Source organism: Marmota monax, unplaced genomic scaffold (assembly GCF_021218885.2).
Source record: "Marmota monax isolate L192 unplaced genomic scaffold, Marmota_monax_Labrador192_F-V1.1 WCK01_AAM20220418_F8-fsc00072, whole genome shotgun sequence".
NCBI lineage: Eukaryota > Metazoa > Chordata > Mammalia > Rodentia > Sciuridae > Marmota > Marmota monax.
The window spans coordinates 3763026-3785516 of NW_026692356.1; the positions used below are offsets into that span (position 1 = coordinate 3763026).

A 22491-nucleotide genomic window follows, 5' to 3' on the forward strand; every position below is an offset into this window, starting at 1 on the left:
TTGATTTTCTTGTGTTTGAAAAGATTGATTGTACTTTTAATATCATTATTTGCCAAACACTTCTCTTTGAGCTACTCCTTTGAAGTTCTGTTCTCAATACTAAGTTGCTTTTAAAAAAAGTAGGAAGCATATTTTTTAGGTTTATTTATTATTAAGCTTTTAAGCTTAGTAATCTTTTCGTTTGGGATATTTTTATAATGGTAGTGTCTTAAAACCACTTTAAAATATTTAGAAACAAGTGAAAATATAGTAGCCAGAATTTCTATTTTCAATAGCTACATTTAAGGTAGGTTTGGTGTTTTTATTTATTTTTTATTTAATTTAATTTTTGTGTTATTGTTTGTTTGTTTTAAGAAGAAAAGTTTTCTCTTTTTCCTATAGGCAGCAATGGATTTTTGCATGAACATGAATACAAAAGCAAACAGAAAGAAGTTGGTACGGGCACTCTTCATAGTTCCTAGACAAAGGTAGGTGTTAATAAAAGTTATTTATTAGTGTTTTTACTATGCAGTGGTGACTGTTAGATCAAAGTTCCTATTTGTCTCTTAAAACTATCACTTGTCTTTTGATTTTATTTGCTCAATAGGCCTTAGTTTTTGTCATATGTTCTAAAATTTTTTCTCATTAGTTTGTTTTTGTTGTAATGGTAATATTTCTTCTAATATTTACCTGTTATTTTAAGAGAAAATGCTTAAGAATAAAAATAACTTTACATACAGTAATTGCTAGAAGCAATTGATTTACACTTTATATACAATTGATTTACACTTTATATACAGTAATTGCTAGAAGCAGTTGATTTACACTGCTTCTGAGGAGAAAAAATAATAAATAATTTAAGTTTTTGGAGGGTTTATGTTTTGTATAAATATTATACTAATTCAGTGTATCTAGTTCTTATAATTAGGTTTATGTGAAAATTTTTAAGTTGTTTGGGCTATTATGATAGTTTATTTTTTTATTGATTTAAAAAAATAAATGACAGCGGAATGAATTATAATTTTTATTACACATATACAGCACAGTTTTTCATATCTTTGGTTGTATATAAAGTATGTTGACACCAATTCAGATAACTTGTCCAGAGATTCATTGTATTTAATTGGAAGTTACATTAGGATTATGGCTAGTAGTTCAAGACAAATTTGGTTGCATATGCTTTTAAAGGATTCTACTCCTCTGATTTACACTGAAGTCTCCACTTCACCTGACTGTTTCTGGACCATTCACAGATTATTTGCCTTAGGAATTTGGAGGAGATTCATTCAGTTTATTTTACCAATAAATGAAGAATGTTTTATAACTATCGGAATGATTACATATGACATAACTACAATAGATCATTTTTCCAAAAGATGAGGATTTTAAAGTTGCTTCAGCAAAAATTTAATTTGGTCTAGTCATTGGTGGAGGCCAGTGATCTCTTAGTAATGATAACATTTCTGGGTGAAACCAAATATCCACTTGTGTTTTTCTTTCACATTGTTTTTTTATCGCCTGTCAGCAACATTAATATGAGCATTTGGTTTTTCATTTTAAATGGGTCAAGGGAGAACGCATGTTAATATAGTGAACAGATAATTAGGAATTATATAATTAAGAAAATCATATTGATGACTTTATGTGATTTATTGTCACATGATGTAGAATTATATGCTTTATCAAATCTAAGAAACCATCAAGTTTGAATACATCTTTATCTTATATATGATTAAAAGAGAAAAGTATCGTCAATTAATTTTAAGACTTTGTGAAATAAGTTCCATTTTGATGTATGTGAAAAGTGGGGAGGAGATGTACATCTCAAATTGATGAAAAGTCACATTTTCCCTTCAGGATCTTGAACCAATTTTTTTTAAAAAAAATATATTTATTTATTTATTTATTTTACTATACAGGATGGAATGTTCACTTTCATATTTTTATTTTCAGTTAGTTTTTATTTGAATGAAGACATAATGTTGCAACAACTACCTAGGTTTACAAAGTATAACTATATGTTACAACAGAATATCAAATTTAAAAAAATAAAAGCCTTGATTAATTAAAAGAAACGAGGGCTGGGTATATAGCTCAGTTGGTAGACTGCCTCACATGCACAAAGCTCTGGGTTCAATCCCCAGCACCACAAAAAAGAGAAAGAAATGATACAGTAATATTTTAGTAGTTTACCTGTAAAAGATTATCATCTTTCCTTGCAAATCCATTCCACCCACACCTCCAAAAAAGTCCTCAAACTGTTGGGTAAAATTATTTGGCCTTATTCCAGTGTTTTCTTTTATAACTGAATTTATCTGCTTTTTACAGGGGTAGAAAGATTACAAATTATTAGTAGTTCGAATTTGCTAGGGACAAACTAGAAAATAGTAGGAAGTGACAATTTATGGTTTGAGAGGAGAGAAGAAAGTATAAAACATCCCAAGTATTTAAAATGTATAGCATTCTAAAGCCTTACAAAATAGACTCCTGTATCTTATATACCTAAAGCAAATAAATATAATGATTTTAGTTTTTATAATCAGCCTGATGGTCTGGAAAGATGAAATTATGTTCTGAAGTCTGTTCATTCATTAGATAATACATTATGAATCTATGTATACTGTGATTGGTGCTGGAGATGCAGTATAGTAATGAACAAGATCAGTTCAGCTCTTATATTCATATAACTTAAAATTTGGAGAGGGCAGATGCATAATTCTAAGTGCATTTATCAAGAAGAAATACAACATGCTTTGAAATATGGAGTGAGTAGAATTTGGTCATTAGTCTGAAAGTCAGAAAGGCTTGGGAACAAGGAACCTTTAGTCTGAATCCTGAGGCAGGCAAAAAATGGGTGAGGAAAATAAATATAAAAATTATATTTCTGATAGATGGCAGTATGTGCAGAGAGACAGAGACAGGAAAGATCATGGCATCAAACTGTTGCAAAAAAAAAAAATCCCCACAAGGGGATTTACCACCCATTCAAACTAGGATTGACTAATCAGGTTGCAGCTTTACAGTCCAATCACTGTACCTCTGAACATTCCTGCATTAACATAGGAGCTTTTGGGGAATACTCACATCTAAGCCATAATACTGCCTTTTTTTTTTTTTAATCTACCAGACTGTAAAAACTGTTAGCTTTTTAGGAGAGAAGTCTATGACTTTTGATTTTGTACCTCTTCAACACCAAGATGTACTTTTAAGTATGGTAAATGCTTTAAAATATTTGGCAAATTAATTATAATTATATGGAGTTTCAAAAAATAAATAATACTTTCACATAGTTTAAAACCTAAAAGTATACAACATATTTGATGAAAAGTATCCTTTTGATCCTTATTTCCCCATCCATCCAATTTCTTCTTGCAATAGGAAACCAGTGTCTTGATTCTGACATATCCCCAAAGTTTCTTTTTTGTAAACAAGAAAATACAACTATAGATTCTTATTTCCTATTTGTTACACAAAGGGCAACTTGTTATTTACATCTTTTCATCTTAATACATAAAAGTTTCCCTTGTTCCTTTAAAAGCTGCAGTGTTTCTTTTTTCTGAATGTACTATGTACTATCTGAATGTACATTTCAGATTTTGCAGTCTTTTGCCATTACAAACAGTGCCATATTTAAACTTCCTTTTTTCACAATTCCAGTGAAAATTTACTCTTATGAAATGGGACAGTGCTAAGAAATGCTTCCCTCCCATCTGTGTACAATTTATAACATCCACCTAAGATCAGTGTCTTGCTATTTCATTGCTGAGTATGTGTAAAGTTTCACTAGTTTTCTACAATTAGTCAATATCCAATAAGTGTAGTAGTTGACTAGTTTAAAAGTACAAGCCTTCTCAGAAAGTGGTGAATGACAAGAATGATATGTCGTCACAGATAATGGAGGCTTTGCTTCATTTTAAAGATGCATTGAGGTGGATTCTGCTTCCCATGATCTAGTCAAAATCTTATTCATAAAGCTCTCTCAAATGTGTTGTAATCATCTGGGGCTTCACTCTTCCTTCATAAAGCTGGAGGTGGCTGTCTTGATGTCAGCTGAAAATTCCAAAATCTGTTGTGTTCTTTAGGTTCATATCTGTGGTTGACTTTAGGTCTGTGGTCTTCTCTAGGTTCAGTGGTTGAATCTTGGTTCCTGGCCACTTATACATCTGTGGTTAACTCATCAGTTCTAGGAGGTCTGTGATTGGTCCTGGGAGCAGTGTGGAGAAAGCCACAGTCAGGGCACACAAGACAGGGAGGATCAGGACCTTGTGGAGCATGATGTTAGTACCAAAGGGAGGGCAGTAGGCTGGTGGGTGGAGCAGGCAGGAAGGCAGACCCCCTTTATCCTTTTGATTATATTAGCTAGTGATTTCTCTATTTTTTTTCTTATCCAAACCCCCAGCTTTTAATTTTATTGTTTATTATTTTACTGTTTTTTTTTCTCTCATTATGTCTAGATTTTGTCTTTATTAATTATATCCTTTTGGATCTTTCCATTTATTTTATTCCTTTCCTGGAATTTCATGTATGACTTGTTCATTGAGAGTGGTTTTAGCTGTGTCTTGTAGTTCTTATGTGTCATGATTTCTTATATTTTCTAGAAATTCTGCAGTCTCAGTTTTTATTTCCTAAGTGACCTTTGGAATTATTAGAAGTTTGAAACTTTTAAGATAATGGGATTGTTTTCTTTTGTGATGTTGTTAATAATTCATAATTTCATTTTAAGAAATTGAAGAACTTAAAAGTGAGGGGGAATGAAAAATAAGAAAGTCAATAGTTTGCTGTTTGCCTGCTTGTAATGCTGAAAATCAAATCACTTGATTTGACAAATCAAATAATACAAAGATAAGCACATTTAAGGTAAAAAAGAAGAACATTAAGGAAGATAACATTAATATCAGATGGGATATCAAGATTTTTAAGTTTTTAGAATTTTTGCAATTTCCTTTGTGGTCTATTCTGTAGCCAATTTTCATGAAGGGGCTTTTTTCTGTTTGGTTGTGAGGATTGAACCAGGGATGCTTTACCACTAAGCTACAGCCCCAGCCCTCATTTTTTATTTTGAGATAGGATCTCACTAAGTTGGCCAGGCTCACCTCGAACTTGTGATCCTTCTGCCTCAGCTTCCCAAATTGTTGGGATTATAGGTGTGTACCACTGTGCCCAGTACCACGGATAATTTTTTTTTTTTGGGTGGGGGGTACCTGGGATTGAACTCAGGGGCACTTGACCACCGAGCCACATCCCCAGCCCTATTTTGTATTTTATTTAGAGATAAGGTCTCACTGAATTGATTAGTACCTCGCTGAGGTTGGGTATGAATTCACAATCCTTCTGCCTCAGCCTCCCTGGCTGCTGGGATTACAGGTTTGTGCCATCATACCTGGCTCCACAGACATTTGAAAAATGCATGTTTTTGTTTTTCTGATGCAGAGTTAAAGATGTTGATCAGGCTTACATTATTAAATAACATTTTTTTTTGCTTTTGCAGTGCTTAGAATTGAACACAGAGCCTCACATGTATTAGGCAAGCTCTTATTAAGATCTTTCATTTTTTTAAAAGTGTTTTTGTCTAATTGCCCATGGTTTCTGGGCTGAGAGAATTAATGAATACCACTGCTGGTATGTTTCATTTCTTCTAGTAACTACTATGATTTTCAGCTTTCAGAATGATCATGGTATTTAATACGTAGATGAAACTTGGATCTGCATTGTGATCATTTTCAGAATGATCATGGTATTTAATATGTAAATGAAACTTGGATCTGCACTATTATCATTATAGTGTCTTTTTTGGTCTTTTTAATGCTTTTTAACCTTATCTAGTCTTTGATTATGACTTCTGCTTTTTTTTCCCCCTATTTTTGTCTGGTATACCTTTGCTCACTCTTTTATATTTAGTCATTCACAATCAATTCAATTTTGTTGAGTCTCTTCTGTGTGTTATTGAATTTTACTTTGAGATTCATTTTCAAAATGTTTCTTTTAATAATTAAGCTAGGCTATTTTTTGCAGTCCTGGGATTCAAACCCAAGGCCTTGTGTATGGTAGATAAGCATTCTACCACTGCTCTACCACGAGGCACATCCTAGCCCCTGTGTTTTCAATTTAGTGTGTGTGTGTTCTCATTTTAAGAAGGTTTGCATTTCATTTTAGTACTTTTGTGATTGTAACTTTACTTAGTGATCATTTTTTAGGCAATTACCATGAGCAGTGATAAAAATTAGCTTGTGTTCTGTTCTTCTCATTCCTTTTCCTCACCCATCTGATATTAATGTTATCTTCCTTAATGTTCTTCATTTTTTACTCTTAAATGTGCTTATTTTTGTATTATTTGATTCGTCAACTTTGAGTGATTTAATTTTGAGCATTACAAGTAGGCAAACAGCAACTATGACTTTCTTACTTTTCATTCTCCCTCATTATTTTATTTCTATGTTGATAACATATCCTGCTGATATGAAATAAAATATTTATATTCAAATTTGTCATGCTAACAACCCTTGTATTTATTTATTCATTTTTTATTTTATTTATTTATTTAATTTAGTTATACATGGGCACAATATCTTTATTTTGTTTATTTTTATGTGGTGCTGAGGAACGAACTCAGGGTCCCGCATGTGACCTCTGAGCCAAAACCTCCCCGCCCTTGTATTTATTTTTATCTCATTCTTTTTTTTTAATGAAGCTAGTATCATTTTATTTATTTATTTATTTAAATTAGTTGCTCATGACAATACAATGATCTTGACATATACATTTGATTCAAATGGGGTATGAATTCTCATTTTTCCACGTGTACAGGTTGCAGGATCACATTGGTTATACGGCCACGTATATACATACAGCAATACTAGTGTCTATTGTATTCTGCTGCCCTTCCTATCCCTCCCTCCCCCCCCTTCCCCTCCCCTCATTACCTCCATCACCTCTCTCTACCCAATCTACTGTGACACATTTCTCTCTCTCTTTTTTTTCTTCCCCCTCACATCATTATACATGTATTTTGTATAACGATGAGGGTCTCCTTCCATCTTCCATGCAATTCCCCTTCTCCCTCCCATTCCGTCCCACCTCTCTTCCCTATTTAGTGGTAATCTTTTTCTCATGCTCTTCCTCCGTACTCTATTTTGAGTCACCCCCCTTATATCAGAGAAAACATTCAGCATTTGTTTTTTAGGGATTGGCTAACTTCACTTAGCATAATTTGCTCTAATGCCATCCATTTCCCTGCAAATGCCATGATCTTGTTATTTTTTAGTGCTGAATAATATTCCATTGTGTATAAATGCCATATTTTTTTAATCCATTCATTTATTGAAGGGCATCTAGGTTGGTTCCACAGTCTAGCTATTGTGAATTGTGTGCTATAAACATTGATGTGGCTGTGTCCCTGTAGTATGCTCTTTTTAGGTCTTTTGGGTATAGTCCGAGAAGGGGAATAGCTGGGTCAAATGGTGGTTCCATTCCCAGTTTTCCAAGGAATCTCCATACTGCTTTCCAAATTGGCTGCACCAATTTGCAGTCCCACCAGCAATGTACAAGTGTACCTTTTCCCCCACATCCTCGCCAGCACTTGTTATTGTTTGACTTCATAATGGCTGCCATTCTTACTGGAGTGAGGTGGTATCTTAGAGTAGTTTTAATTTGCATTTCTCTGATTGCTAGAGATGGTGAACATTTTTTCGTGTATTTGTTGATTGAGAAGTGTCTGTTAGGTCCTTGGCCCATTTGTTGATTGGGTTATTTAATTTTTTGTTGTTTAACTTTTTGAGTTCTTTTAGAGCTCTATCTGAAGTGTGAGGGGTAAAAACTTGTTCCCAGGATGTAGGCTCCCTATTTACCTCACATATTATTTCTCTTGCTGAGAAAAAACTTTTTAGTTTGAATACGTCCCATTTGTTGATTCTTGATTTTAACTCTTGTGCTATAGGTGTCCTATTAAGGAATTTGGAGCCCGACCCCACGAGATGGAGATTAGGGCTAACTTTTTCTTCTATTAGATGCAGAGTCTCTGGTTTGATTCCTAGCTCCTTAATCCATTTTGAGTTAACTTTTGTGCATGGTGAGAGAAAGGGATTCAATTTCATTTTGTTGCATATAGATTTCCAGTTCTCCCAGCACCATTTGTTGAAGATGCTATCCTTTTTCCATTGCATACTTTTAGCACCTTTGTCTAATATAAGGTAGTTGTAATTTTGTGGATTGGTCTCTGTGTCCTCTATTCTGTACCATTGGTCTCCCCGTCTGTTTTGGTACCAGTACCATGCTGTTTTTGTTACTATTGCTCTATAGTATAGTTTAAAATCTGGTATTGCTATACCACCTGTTTCACTCTTCCTGCTTAGAATTGCTTTAGCTATTCTTGTCTCTTATTTTTCCTGATGAATTTTATGATTGCTTTTTCTATTTCTGCGAGGAATGCCATTGGGATTTTGATTGGCATTGCATTAAACCTATAGAGTACTTTTGGTAATATGGCCATTTTAATGATATTAATTCTGCCTATCCATGAGCAGGGTATATCTTTCCATCTTCTAAGGTCTTCTTCTATTTCTCTCTTTAAGGTTCAGTAGTTTTCGTTGTATTTTTGTTTTGCTTGATGCTGTGGATTGACTCAGGGCCTGAAGCAACCTTAGCACATACTCTACCACTGAGCTATCCCCACTATCCCTATCTTTAACTTAGTTTTACAGCTTAAAATATTCAACACTCCCTGCCAGTCCTCTTGTTATGGTTTACCCAGGTATTTATTGGTTTTGCTGAAGTTTATCTTCTAATAGTTTAACAAGAAGTGTTCTTGGGAAAAAAAATATCACTTGACTTCTTGTTTTTTAAATGATATTTCCATGGCTTTTTTACTTAAGTAACATCTTGGCTGATTATAGGATCTGTAGCTCAGATCATTTTTACATTAAATACTCTGTAGGGGGGCTGGGGATGTGGCTCAAGCGGTAGCACGCTCGCCTGTCATGCGTGCGGCCCGGGTTCGATCCTCAGCACCACATACAAACAAAGATGTTGTGTCCACCGAGAACTAAAAAAATAAATAAATATAAAAAAAAATAAAATATCAGTTGTTTTCATTTCCATTATTTAAAAAAAAATACTCTGTAGGAATTATCTGATATTAATTTGTCATTTGGTATTACTGTGATGACGTCTGAAGCAAACTATTTTTTTGTTTTTAGTTTCTTTGTTCCATAAAATTGACTTGATCATTGTTCATTTATATGATTGCCCCAATAATTTTTTCTTTACTAAATCCAGTAACTTTCCTAGAGTACATTTGTCTTGGCATGGATGATTTTAGGTCATTCTCTGTGCCCTTTCAGTTTTCATATTGAAAAATTTAGGGACTTTTTCATGATTTTTATTCTTAAATGTCTTTAAATACTTCTGTTATCTAGTTTTGGTTTCCTCCTTCTTTTTTTTTAATCATATCTAATTAGTTAGATTTCCCTGGCTTATATTATTAACATGTTTCTAAGGGTAAATTTTAACCATTGCTTCTGATATTTGTTGCTTTGGAGGCTATTTCTCTATTCTTCATTCTCCTTCCCTTCAGAACTGTTTTTTTTATCCTTTTTTTATTTCTTCATTTTTTCTTGGTACATTATAGTTGTACATATTGATGGGATTTGTTGTTACATATTTGTACATGTACACAATATAACAATATAATTTGGCCATTATCACTCCCCAGCATTTCTCCTCTGCCTCTGGGCCTCCCTTATTCCCTTTCTTCTACTGATCTCTCTTTGATTTTTCAGAGATCCATTACCACCGTTGTTTTTCCTTTTTCCTCTATAGCTTCCACATATGAGAGAAAACATATGACCCGTAACCTTCTGAGTTTAAATAGTGTTGCTTAACATGATGGTCTTTGGTTCTACCCATTTTCCAGCAACCTCCATAATTTTATTATTTTATGTTAGAATATAACTCCACTGTGTATATATACACCGCATTTTCTGTATCCATTCATCCATGGGTAGATACCAAGGCTGGTTCCATAGTTTGGTTATTGTGAATTATGCAGCTGTATACATGGGTTTGCATGTATCACTGAAATAAGATGACTTTAATTCTTTATGGTAAATACTGAGGAGTGTGGTATAGCTTCTAGGTATGGTGGTTCCAAGCCTAGTCTTTTGAGGAGCCTCCATACTGATTTCCATAGCAGTTGTTCTAATTTAGAGTCCCACAACAGTGTAAAAGTGTTTCTTTTTTCCCTACAGTCTCTTCAGCATTTTTTGTTATTTGTATTCTTGATGACTGCCATTCTGACTAGTGAGAGATGAAATCTCAGTGTAGGTTTTTTTCGTACCGAGGATTGAATTTAGGGGCACTTGACCACCAAGCCACATCCCCAGCTCCATTTTGTATTTTGTTTAGAGACAGGGTCTTACAGAGTTGCTTAGTGCCTCACTGTTGCCGAGGCTGACTTTTTTTTTTTTTAATATTTATTTATTTATGTATCTTTTAGGTTTTTTTTTTTTAGGTGGATACATAGTTTGTTTTTATGTGGTGCCGAGGATTGAACCCAGTGCCTCATGCATGCTAGGCGAGCACTCTACCACTGAACCACCACCCCAGTCCTTTGGTGTAGTTTTGATTGGCATTTCCCTAATTGCTAATGATGTTGAACATTTTTTCATGTATTTGTTGGCCATTTGTATTTCTGCTTTGAGGAGTGTTCATTCATTCACCCATTTTTTAACTGGGTTATTTAATTTTTTGGTGTTTTGAGACCTTTATATAGTCTAGATATTAATCCTCTGTCAGAACAGTGGCTAGCAAAGATTTTCTCTCATTCTGTGGATTCTTTCTTCACATTTCTGTTTCCTTTGCTGAGCAGAAGTTTTTTAATTTGATGCTGTCCCATTTATTAACTCTTGGTAATATTTCCTGAGCTTTAGGGGTCCTATTGAGAAAATCATTGCCTGTGTCTAAAAGCTGGAGTGTTGACCCTACATTTTCTTCTAAGAATCACATAGTTCTGGTCTAATTCCTAGATCTATCATCTGTTTTGAGGTTTTGTTTTGTTTTGTTTTTGTGCAGTGTAAGAGATAAGGGTCTAGTTTCATTTTCTACTTATGGATAAGCAGTTTCCCCAGAACGATTTGTTTAAAAGGTTGTCTTTTCTCCAATGTATGTTTTTGGCACCTTTGGTCAAGGATCACATGACCCTCTCTGTGTGGGTTTGTCTCTGTGTCTTCTATTCTGTACCACTGGTCTATGTGTTTCTTTTTATGCCAGTACCATGCAATTTTTGTTACTGTACCTTTGTGGTATAATTTGAAGTCAGGTATTGTGAGCTTCCAGCATTGTTTCTTTGGCTGTTCTGGGTCTTTTATTTTCAAATGAATTTTAGGACTATTTTTTCTATTTCTGTGAAGAATGTCATTGGTATTTTGATGGGATTACACTGAAGCTATATTATTGCTTTTGGTAGTATTGTCATTTTAATAATATTAATTCTGCCTATCTGTGAACATGGGAGGTCTTTCCATCTTCTGAGGTTGTCTTCAGTTTCTTTCTTCTGTGTTCTATTGTAGAGATCTTTCACCTCCTTGATTAGGTTTAGTCCTAGGTTCTTTTTTTTTTTTTTTTCCTTTGAGTCAATTGTGAATGAAATTGTTTTCTTGATTTCTTTCTCAGATTCATTGTTGGTATATAGGAAAGCAGTTGATTTTTATATGTTGATTTTGTAACCTGCTACTTTTCCAAATTTGTTTATTGTAAGTCTTTTGGTGGAGTTTTTTAACTCTTAGATATAGAATTATGTCATCTGCCAAGCGTGATAATTTGACTTCTTCTTTTCCTATTTTTATGTCTTTTATTTCCTTCCCTTTCCTAATTGCTTTGGCTAGAATTTCTAGCACTGTATTAAATAGGAGTGGTGAGAGTGAACATCCTTGACACTTTTTCACTGCTGTGACTAAAGGATCTGACCAGAACAACTATAGTGGAGGAATAGTTTATTTGAGGGCTCATGGTTTCAGAGGTCTTAATCCATAGAAAGCTGGCTTTATTCCAGGGGGCTCAAGGTGAGGCTGAACATCATAGCAGGAGCGGTTGGTGGAGGAAGCAGCTCGTTATCACAGTGACCAGGAAGCAGAGAGAGACATTCCACTCTTCAGATACAAATATATACACCAAAGCCAGGCCCTAATTCCCACCTCCTTCAGCCATACCCTACCACTTCAGTCACCACTCAGTTAATCCCTGTCAGGGGATTAAATCACTGATTGGGTTAAGACCCTCACAATCCAATCATTTCTTCTCAGAACCTTCTTAATTGTGTCACATGCATTTTGGGGGGATACCTCACATCCAAATCATAACACTTGCCCCAGATTTTAAAGGAAATGCTTTCAGTTTTCCCCCATTTACTATGAAGCTGGCTTTGGGCTTTTCATATATAGCCTTTATGATGTTGAGGAAAGTTCCTTCTGCCCCTAGTTTCTTTGGTGTTTGTGTCATGAATGGGTGCTAAATTTTGTTGAAGTCATTTTCTGCATCTATTGAGATTACTGAGTGATTTTTGTCCTTTATTCTGTTAATGTGATGAATTACATTTACTGATTTGCATATATTAAACCATCCTTACATCTGTGGAATAGAAATAACTTGATTGTGGTTTACTATCTTAATATGTTGCTGAACATGATTTCTTAATTTTTATTAAATATTTTTGAAACAGGAGCTGGGAAGCAGGGAGGAATAGAAACTCTAGATAGGGCAGAGGGGGTGGGAAGGGAAGGGAGGGGGCATGGGGTTAGAAATGATGGTGGAATGTGATGGACATTATTATCCAAAGTACATGTATGAAGACTCGAATTGGTGTGAATATACATTGTATACAATCAGAGATATGAAAAATTGTGCTCTATATGTTTAATAAGAATTGTAATGTGTTCTCCTGTCATATATAAATAAAAATGTAATTAAAAAAATTTTGAAACTAAGTTAATCTGGAATATTGATCTCTAGTTTGCTTTCTGGGATGTATCCTTATCTGGTTTTGGTGTGATTGTGATGCTGGCTTCATAGAATGAATTTGGAAGTGTTTCATCCTTTTCAATTTCATTGAATAATTTGAGGAATATTGGCAATAATTCTTCTTTAAAAGTTTGGTATAATTCAGCTAAGAATCTGTCTGGTCCTGGGCTTTGTTTTGTTGGAAGGCTTTTTATTACTACTTGTATCTCATTACATGTTTTGGTCCATTTATGTTTTCTATGTCTTCTTGATTCAGTTTTTGCAGATCATACTTGTCTAGAAATGTATCCATTTCTCCTAGGTTTTTCAATTTATTGGAGTATAAGCTTTCAAAGTAGTTTCTAATGATGTGCTGGATTTCTGAAATGTCTGTAGTCCTTCTTTTTTGTCTCTAATTTTATTAATTTGGTTTTTCCTCCCTTTTTCTTTTGGTTAGTTTGACTAAGGGCTTATCAATCTTGTTTATATTTACAAAGATCCTTGAGATACATTATTAGATTGTTTACTTGGGCTCTTTTCTTTTTTTTTTAGGGGTTCTTTTCTCCCAGTTTTTTTATACCTATATTTTATTTATTTATATGTGGTGCTGAGATTGAACCCAGTGCCTCACAAATGCTAATCAATTGCTCTACCACTGAGCTACAACTGCAGCCCCTATTTGAGCTCTTTTGATTTTCTTATGCAGACACTTACAGCATGGTTGCCTCAAGATGGCTCTTGCCCCAGCTCTCCATGGGAAACATGGGGCACTTTTTAACCAGTGTACAGTGCAGCTTCTGGATCAACTAAGGGCAGGCAGGTTGCTCTTCTGATCTCAGGATTTTCCATATTAAATCTGTCTCTCTCTGTTCTTCTTCCTCTGTGCTTATATCAGTGCCACTACTGCTGCTGCCACAACTGTTTTGGCTGCATTGTAGTCTTTCTTTGTTTAAATTTGGACTCAAATTTTTGAGTCTCTGAAACTCTCACTGTTCAATATTGAGTTTTAGTGAAATTCCTTTTTTTACCCACCTCACAGAGAAGTAGTACTCCTGCTTGAATCCTGAGTCACAGAGCAATTAGGAATGTTGCCTTCCTCTAGCCGGTCATCTTGAATTCTTCCTTATTCTTCATTCTTACTGCAGCTCTTCATTTGGCTTTTGTTTGATTTTTGTCTTGTCCTTTCTTAAACCAAATTTAGTCGTGTGTAAATTTGTTTATCATTTAAGCTGTATAGTGGTATTGTTCAAGATCTACTGTGTTGGGGCTGGATTTCCATACACTTTCATCTTGTGACTTCTGCCATTGATTTACCTTGCTCCAATCTGGACTGATTTGACAACTTCTGTTAAACTTAGGCAGTATTTGGGTTTATAGATTATATGCATCTGAGGCTGAAAATGAAGTTGGCAGAATTCTTCACCCTCACCATTTTGCTTTTGTATGATGTCTGGGTGGGATTGGGGAAGTAATTGTCTCAAACTGTCATGTCTATACTGGACCTTCAAATGCAGTTTTAAACCTGGAAATTAACATTTCAAAATGTTTCTCTGTGTGTCTGTTTTCCAGTATTCATGTACTTGAGTGATTAGATCACTTTTCTCCAGGCTTTTAGCATCATTATATCACCTATCCCCGGTGATATAGATTATCTTAGAAATGCAGTGATAAAAAAAATTGTTGATCTACAAGGTGGATGTGGTGGCATACACTTATAATCCCAGTGACTTGGGAGGCTGAGAGAGTTGGATCACAAGCTTGAGGCCAGCATGGGCAACTTAGGGAGACCCCATCTCAAAGTAAAAAGATCTGGGGGTGTATCTCAGGTAGCACACAGGGGTTCAATCCCCATTACTGCAACAAAAACAAAAATTGTTTACATACATTTTTTCAAAGTTCATCTTTTCTTTATACTAATATCATTCTAGTTTTCTTGCACCAAAACAAAGCTTTTTTCAGCTTTTTCAATGAGAAACATCAATTTTCCTGAGGAAATAGATGAATTAGGAATAGGCTAAACTTTGCTGAGGTAACAAACCTATGAAATACTAACACTTCTAAGGGGTGATTCAAGGGTCCAGACGGCTTTCATCTCACTGCCATGGTTCCCAGGGTCAAATGGGAAGAGTGTGTGTGAACTCAGACTAGACAAGAAATGGTACTCTTAGCTCATTGATCAGGATAGCATAAATACAGGGAAACATGGAAGGAACAATGGTTAGCACTATGGCCTTTGCAGGAGAAATGCTCATAGGGATTTCTTTTCAGTCATTACAGTTTTATTTCTCTAGTTGTTAACCTTGTGAAAACAACAAAAATGTTCTTTATGGTTTCACTGGTAGGGAACAGTCTGTTGAAAGATGTATTTGTAGCTTTGTTACTCTTTACTTGCATTTTTATATTTATATGAATTTCAGTCAGTTGTATCAAATTTGTATGAGTAGATTTCCAATTTTTTAAAAATATTTATTTTTTAGTTGTAGTTGGACACAGTACCTTAATTTTATTTATTTATTTTTATGTGCTTCTGAGGACTTTGCATGTGCTAAGGGGAGCACTCTTCTGCTGAGCCATAACCCCAAGCCTCTAGATTTCCAATTTTTATGCATTTCCTGTATTACCAGTCTTTTCATTGTTTGAATAAAACTGTCTCAATCTCTTTAAAGTTCCTTTAGTCTGTGTTTTGCCTTTGTTTACAGATCCACAAGATGGAGTAATTGAGAAGAGTGTTAAACCAGATTGTGGTTCCTAGTTGACCTGTTATGTTTTCATTAATCAGAATAGCCTTTCATTTTGAAGGTCTTCTTTTGTCCTTAACCTCTAGACATCTTTCTACACTTTTTCAAAGATTTGTTCCTCAGGAAGATGGCCTGGTCCCTAGAGATACTGAAATAGATAGTAATCAAGTGCCACTAAACCTTTTGTTTGTTTCTCCTTTTTCCTGCTCCTGAATTCTTAAACCTTTCTCTATCCTTTGAATAAAAGAGATGGCTGATAGCTCACAAGAGGAGTAATAAGAGGAGCAAAGAGGGTTGCACCTAGAGCCAGTAGAGTATTATGTTGTACTGGGTTAAGAGTTATTAGAGATAGCAAGTTACTCTTAGCCTTCTGGAGGTAGGATCATATTTGACGTCTATGAGGGAAAAAGGGGCACACTGGGGCTGTAGCTCAGTTGATAAAGTGCATGCACATGGCCCTGGGTTCAATCCTCAGCACCACCACCACCACCAAAAAAAAAAAAAAAAGGGAGGAGGGGGGAAGGGGCAAAGATATACTTTCTGTCACCTTCTTTTAGCTTCCCTCCCTTACCTAGCCTGACTAGCTACCCTTACCCATCTAGACACTTTGGGCCTCAAGCAGATGAGCCTCCCTCTTTCTGTGACATTTTGTTCTCCCATACTTTCTAAAGGACATGAATCCTGTTAAGTGTTTTTATTCTTTTCTTTGGCCAGGATTTCCTTCTTTATCTGTCTACCCTCAGATGACCAGAAAATACAGTATCAAAACCAGAATGGATTATTTAATAGTTATGAAGCTCCATAGGTTGTATACAGATTGTGGTTTGAGAATCTAGCAATTTTACTTAGTTTGTATAGTTTGGTTTAGGAAATATGAAACTAGATAACTCTTTTGAGGTTCTTTACTGTTCCTTTTTTAAAACACAGCTCTATTGAGATGTAATTCACCCATTTTTTTTTTAAAGAGAGAGAGAGAATTTTTTAATATTTATTTTTTTTTTAGTTTTCGGCGGATACAACATCTTTGTTTGTATGTGGTGCTGAGGATCGAACCCGGGCCGCACGCATGCCAGGCGAGCGTGCTACTGCTTGAGCTACATCCCTAGCCCGTAATTCACCCATTTAAAGTATGCAGTTCAGTGTTCTAAATGTATATAACCATAACCATTATCTAAATAGAAACATTTTTGTACCCTTGAAAGAAACATATCCTAGCAGGTAATTCCATTCTGTTTCTTGTCTGTCCCCCACCTCCATCCCCATCTCTGACTAGCCATGAATCAGCTTTATGTCTATAGATTTGCCTATTCTGAACATTTCATATAAATGGGAATCATAAAATATGAGGCTTTTTGTGCCTGACTTTTTTCACTTATGACTAGTATTTCATTGTGTGGATATACTACTTTTTACGTATTCATTTGTCAGTTGATAAATATTTGATTGTTTTTACTTTCTGCCTCTTAGGAGTAATGATCTTGTAACTATTCACAGGCAAGTCTTTGTAGATATCTGTTTTGGGTTCTTTGGGGAATATACCTAGGGGTGGAAGTGCTGCATCATATAGTAATTCTGTGTTGAGTATTTTGAGTAACTGCCAAACTGGTTTTCATAGTGGTGGTATCATTTTATGTTCCCACTGGCAATAGCAATGTGTTTCTAATTTCTCTACATCCTTGTCCACACTTGTTAGTGTCCATTTTTAGATTATAGCCATCCTAGCTGGTGTGTTCAAAGTTGTGCTTTTGATGTTGTATTTCCCTAAAGGCTAGTGATGTTGTACTTTTTTCGTATGCTTATCTTTGGGAAAATGTCAGTTCTAGTCTTTCCTCCTCATTTCTCTTCCTCCTTTAATTGTATTTATCTTTTTACTAATGACTTATTAATTTCTGTATATTCTGGGCACACATCCTTTATCGGATGTATAATTTGGAAATATTTTCTCTCATCCTTGTCTTTTTACTTTCTTGGAGGTATAAGTTTCAGCCCAGTTTTTAAAAAATTTGATGTAGTTCATCTTTGCAATTCTTAAATTTATGATCTGAAGCAGTGTTTTAACTTTCAGTGTATTCTTCCTTCATTAATTAAATAGTGGTCAAAAAAATATCAAAAGGCTGTCACATATTTCTTAGCTTATAAATTTAAAGGAGTTCATAGAAATAAAATCTAGAAATCTCCTTAATTAGATATTTGCATATCATTTTATAAGGAATTTGTAACAGCCATATATGCAAATCTAATTGAAATTTTAAATAAAATGTTTACTTTTTTTTTAAAGAGAGAGATAAGAGAGAATTTTTTAATATTTATTTTTCAGTTTTCGGTGGACTCAACATCTTTATTTTTATGTGGTGCTGAGGATCGAACCCAGCACCCTGCGCATGCCAGGCGAGCGTGTTACCGCTTGAGCCGCATCCCCAGCCCCAAAATGTTTACTTCTTTAGTACACATGTCAGCTACCCAGATCAAGATACAGAACATTTCCAGCACCCCAAAGCTTTCTTACCCAAGTCATTTTTTTTTTTTTTTTTTTTGGTACTGGGTATTTGAATTCAGGGGCACTTGACCACTGAGCCATATCCCAGCCCTATTTTGTATTTTTATTAGAGACAGGGTCTCACTGAGTTGCTTAGTGCCTTACTTTTGCTGAGGTTGACTTTGAACTCATGATCCTCCTGACTCAGCCTCCCAAGCTGCTGGGCTTATAGGCATGTGCCTCTGCACCTGGCCAGATTTTGATTTTAATTTTTTTTTTTTTTTGGTGGTTCTGGGGATTAAACCCAGGGCCTTGTGCATGCGAGGCAAACACTTTACCTACTGAACTGTATCCTCAGCCCCAGATTTTGATTTTTAAAGTCAACCAGAATCAGGGAATGTTACATAGGAATCTCTTTTTTCTTTATTTTAAGTAGATATGCCCCCATTGTTTTTAGTGACTTGGAAATCGGTGGATTTAGCCAAGTGTTGGTGGTGATGTCCAGAATCTCCATAGATGAATAATAACAGAATACCTTCAAATGTGAAATGCCACACTAGATTCTTGGACAGCTTTTTCTCATCCACCCTTTAGGAGAGTTTGCCAGCAGTTTTGTGTTGCAGTTGGATCTCCTTCATCCTGAAATCTGAAACTGAAAAAATGTTTTTTAAGTCTGTTAATATGTTATACCTACCACTTGATGGCACTGTTACATTGGGATAAGCAGTATTGTGAAAAATCAACAGTGGTATTTGGTTGTTGATTTCAGAGTCAATTAACCCCATCTTTTATTTTATCTTGTCTATATAGAATCATCTATTTTGGTATTTCCTATGAAGAGAATTCTTCGTATTTTTTAATTCAGTTTTAACAATATTTTTTTTTTATGATCATTTTTTCCCTGGGCATTTTTGAGCATAGAAATACAATTAATGGCTTTCAACAATCAAATCCTTTAATTTTTAAAGATGAATAAGGCTAGATATATTTTTTTTTTTTAGAAAGCCAGTTGATTAGCAGATAAAAACCTGTAAACACCCTCCCCTCAAGTAACAAAAGTGTGTACGTGTACGTGCATGTTCATGTTATTTTTGTTATTTGTGGTTAGTGAATGAGTGTTTACTAACTTGATAATAATTCACAGTTGGTAGGCTACATAAAGGTGTTGTTCAAAATTACATATAAGAGGATATGAGGGGAAAGGGAAAAATAAAAAACAAGGGAGAGAAATGAATTACCCATAGATGGGGTAGAGAGAGAAGATGGGAGGGGAGGAGAGGGGGGATAGTAGAGGATAGGAAAGGTAGCAGAATACAACAGTCACTAGTATGGCAATATGTAAAAACGTGGATGTGTAACCGATGTGATTCTGCAATCTGTATACGGGGTAAAAATGGGAGTTCATAACCCACTTGAATCAAATGTATGAAATATGATATGTCAAGAGCTTTGTAATGTTTTGAACAACCAATAAAAAAAAATAAAGGTGTTGTTCAGAGACCTTGAAGATATAAATAAGGTTTTATTGTTGTTTAAGGGAAAAAATTCTTTGTGGTTCACTGTTAACTCTTGGTAAAAATACTCATCACTCTTTTATAGAATACAGTTTTCAAAAGAAAGATCCAACTTTATTTTCCATTTCCTTTTCAGGAAACTCAAGTAAAATCTATTTAGCTTGTTACTAGCACTGAGTAAGAATAACATGTATGTTTTATTTATAACACAAGGGAGTTTATTTTGTAAAGTAATGAGCGAGTAGTCACAGAACTTGAAGATTTAAATAGGGCTGGGTGAAATTTAGTATCAACTATCCATTTTATAGAGTATTCTGAGAAAATAAAATATCTGACTTTGCTTCCACATGACTAATTCTGAAAGAAAAACTAGGATAACTAGCTATATGCAAGGCTTTAAAGACTTAAGCTATTCTTGAGAATCCTTAATATATTTTTTAATGTTTTTATTAGTGCATTATACATAACAGTAGGGTTATTTTCTTAAACATTTAAAAAATCCCTATTAAAGCTTAAATCTCTTACCTGTGTCATTATAATTTGCTAACTGTGCTTGAACAGAGAGCACAAACTGTTTTCCTTGAAACTGGGTGGTTATAACTGCCCACCTTTCTTTGGGGTTAGGAAAAAGCTTGCAGTATATACTGGGCTAATTAGAAGGGGAAGTTTTTTAAAAATGAAGTAAAGTATAAGTAACAGATCAAGGAATAGAATAAGGAAATTACATAGTTTAAGTTTTTGTGTGTGTGTGTGTGGTGTGGGTGTGTGAGAGAGAGAGAGAGAGTGTGGTACTAGGATTGAACCCAGGAGCACTTAACCACTGAACCACATCCCCATCCTTTTTTATTTTTTGAGACAGGTTCTCTCTAAGTTGCATTGGGCCTTGCTAAATTGCTTAGGCTGGCTTTAAACTTGCAATCCTCCTGCCTCAGCCTCTTGGGCCACTGGGATTACAGGCATGCGCCACCATGCCCAGAAGTGTAAGAATTTTTGATGCCAAGTGTTATGATCTCAAACTTAGTTAAAAATAATACAGTGAAAAAAGACAACCAAATTGAAATTTTGTTTTGGAAATTTAAGAGCTGATTCTTAGAAAAATCCAAATACAGAAGCATCTAGAAAATATATTATGAAGAAAAAGAACACTAAACTTTTAAAGAAATGAGCAGATGATATGCTAGCCATATTTAAAAGCACTTTAAAATCTCAGTGAAATATAATTTTTTGAAAAAAGATAATGAACTTCTAGAATGGATTCAAGACAAGAATACCCCCATAGATAAATGATTGTCAAATAAAATATAAAAAGTTGTCAGTTAATTTCATTTTAGACTCCATAGCTTTAGGTTTATTGTTCTTTAAGTCCCATGGAGCAAGAATTTTCTTTGTTACATTGTTAGTTCCAGAGCATAGAAAAGAACACTTGACATTTAATGTGTGAAGAAATAGACAAAAATCTTAACAAAAAGGAGCAAGGAATTAAAAGTATTGACCAATCTCATTTTTGACTGTTGATAGAAAAATTATAGAACACTAGCAACTAAAATTTTAGTATATTTTAAAATAAAAATCTGGTGTGATCAAAGATTTATCTTAGGAATGGACAAATACTTTAACATGGGAAGCAATATATGTTACACCAGTTGGGAAAATACGAAGCTATATGAATATCCAATCAATTGTTTAAAAGGAACATTTGGTAAATTAGCTTTTGTTTGATAAAATACAAAATTATATAACATTTACTCTTTTTTTCTCTTTATATTTTTTATATATATTTATTTTAGTTGTAAATGGACCTTTATTTTATTTATATGTGGTGCCGAGACTCAAACCCAGGGCCTCCACATGCTAGGCAAATGCTCTACCACTGAGCCACAACCCCAGCCCCACTCTTCATATTTTTATTGATGCATAATAGTTATACATAATGATGGTATTTTTTGTTATATTTGTATATGCAAAGAATATAACAATATTTTATATATATATATATATATATATATATATATATATATTTGGCCAACATCACTCTACAGCATCTCTCTCTCCTTTCCCTCCCTGTCTCCCATCTCTGATTCCTTTCTTCTGCTTATTTTCTTTTTTTCATGAGATCCCTACCCTATCTTCTTTTCCTTTTTCTTCTCTAGCTTCCACATATAAAACATATGTCCCTTGACCTTCTCAGTTTGGCTTATTTCACTTAACATGATGCTCTCTAGTTCCATACATTTTTCTGCAAAGGACATAATTTCATTTCTCTTTTTTCCCTCCAAAATTCTTATTTTATTATTTTTTTCATTTTTCTTTATAACTGAGTGAAACTCCGTTATGTATATTTACCACATTTTCTTTATCCATTTATCCATCAGTGGATACCCAGGCTGGTTCCATAGTTTGGCTACTATGAATTTTGCTGCTGTAAACATGGGCATGCATAGTATTATGATGAATTTTTTAGGACAAATACCAAGGTGTCGTATGGCTATGTCATTTATTATTATTTTTATAAAAATGAGATTGTACTTCTTTAATATGGGGAAAATATCCTAGATTAAATACTAATAACAATATACTGAATAGTGAGATATCAGAGACATTCCATTGTACAACAAATGTATGTATGGTGCCCCTACTTTGTTCCAGGCACTATTTTGAGTGCTGATAAACTGTCACCAAGAAACTTACATTCTAGTAGGGAGGAATGACAAGAGAAACATAACATTAACAATAAGTAAACACTATATTATAAAATGGCAAATTCTCTTTTTAAGAAAACAGTAGTCTAGAGGAAAGG

At 34.4% G+C, this 22491-nt stretch overlaps 1 protein-coding gene across 6 annotated transcripts in view; it reads left to right on the forward strand.

The window, feature by feature from the left end:
- The window catches only part of Upf2 (UPF2 regulator of nonsense mediated mRNA decay), a 113643-nt gene that overhangs the window by 33292 nt on the left and 57860 nt on the right, over positions 1-22491 (forward strand). For all 6 annotated transcript variants that reach the window (XM_046442323.2, XM_046442325.2, XM_046442329.2 and 3 more), the window contains one exon: positions 382-467. In XM_046442323.2, coding sequence (XP_046298279.1) covers positions 382-467 — 86 coding nt within the window. The remainder of the gene's footprint in view (positions 1-381; positions 468-22491) is intronic.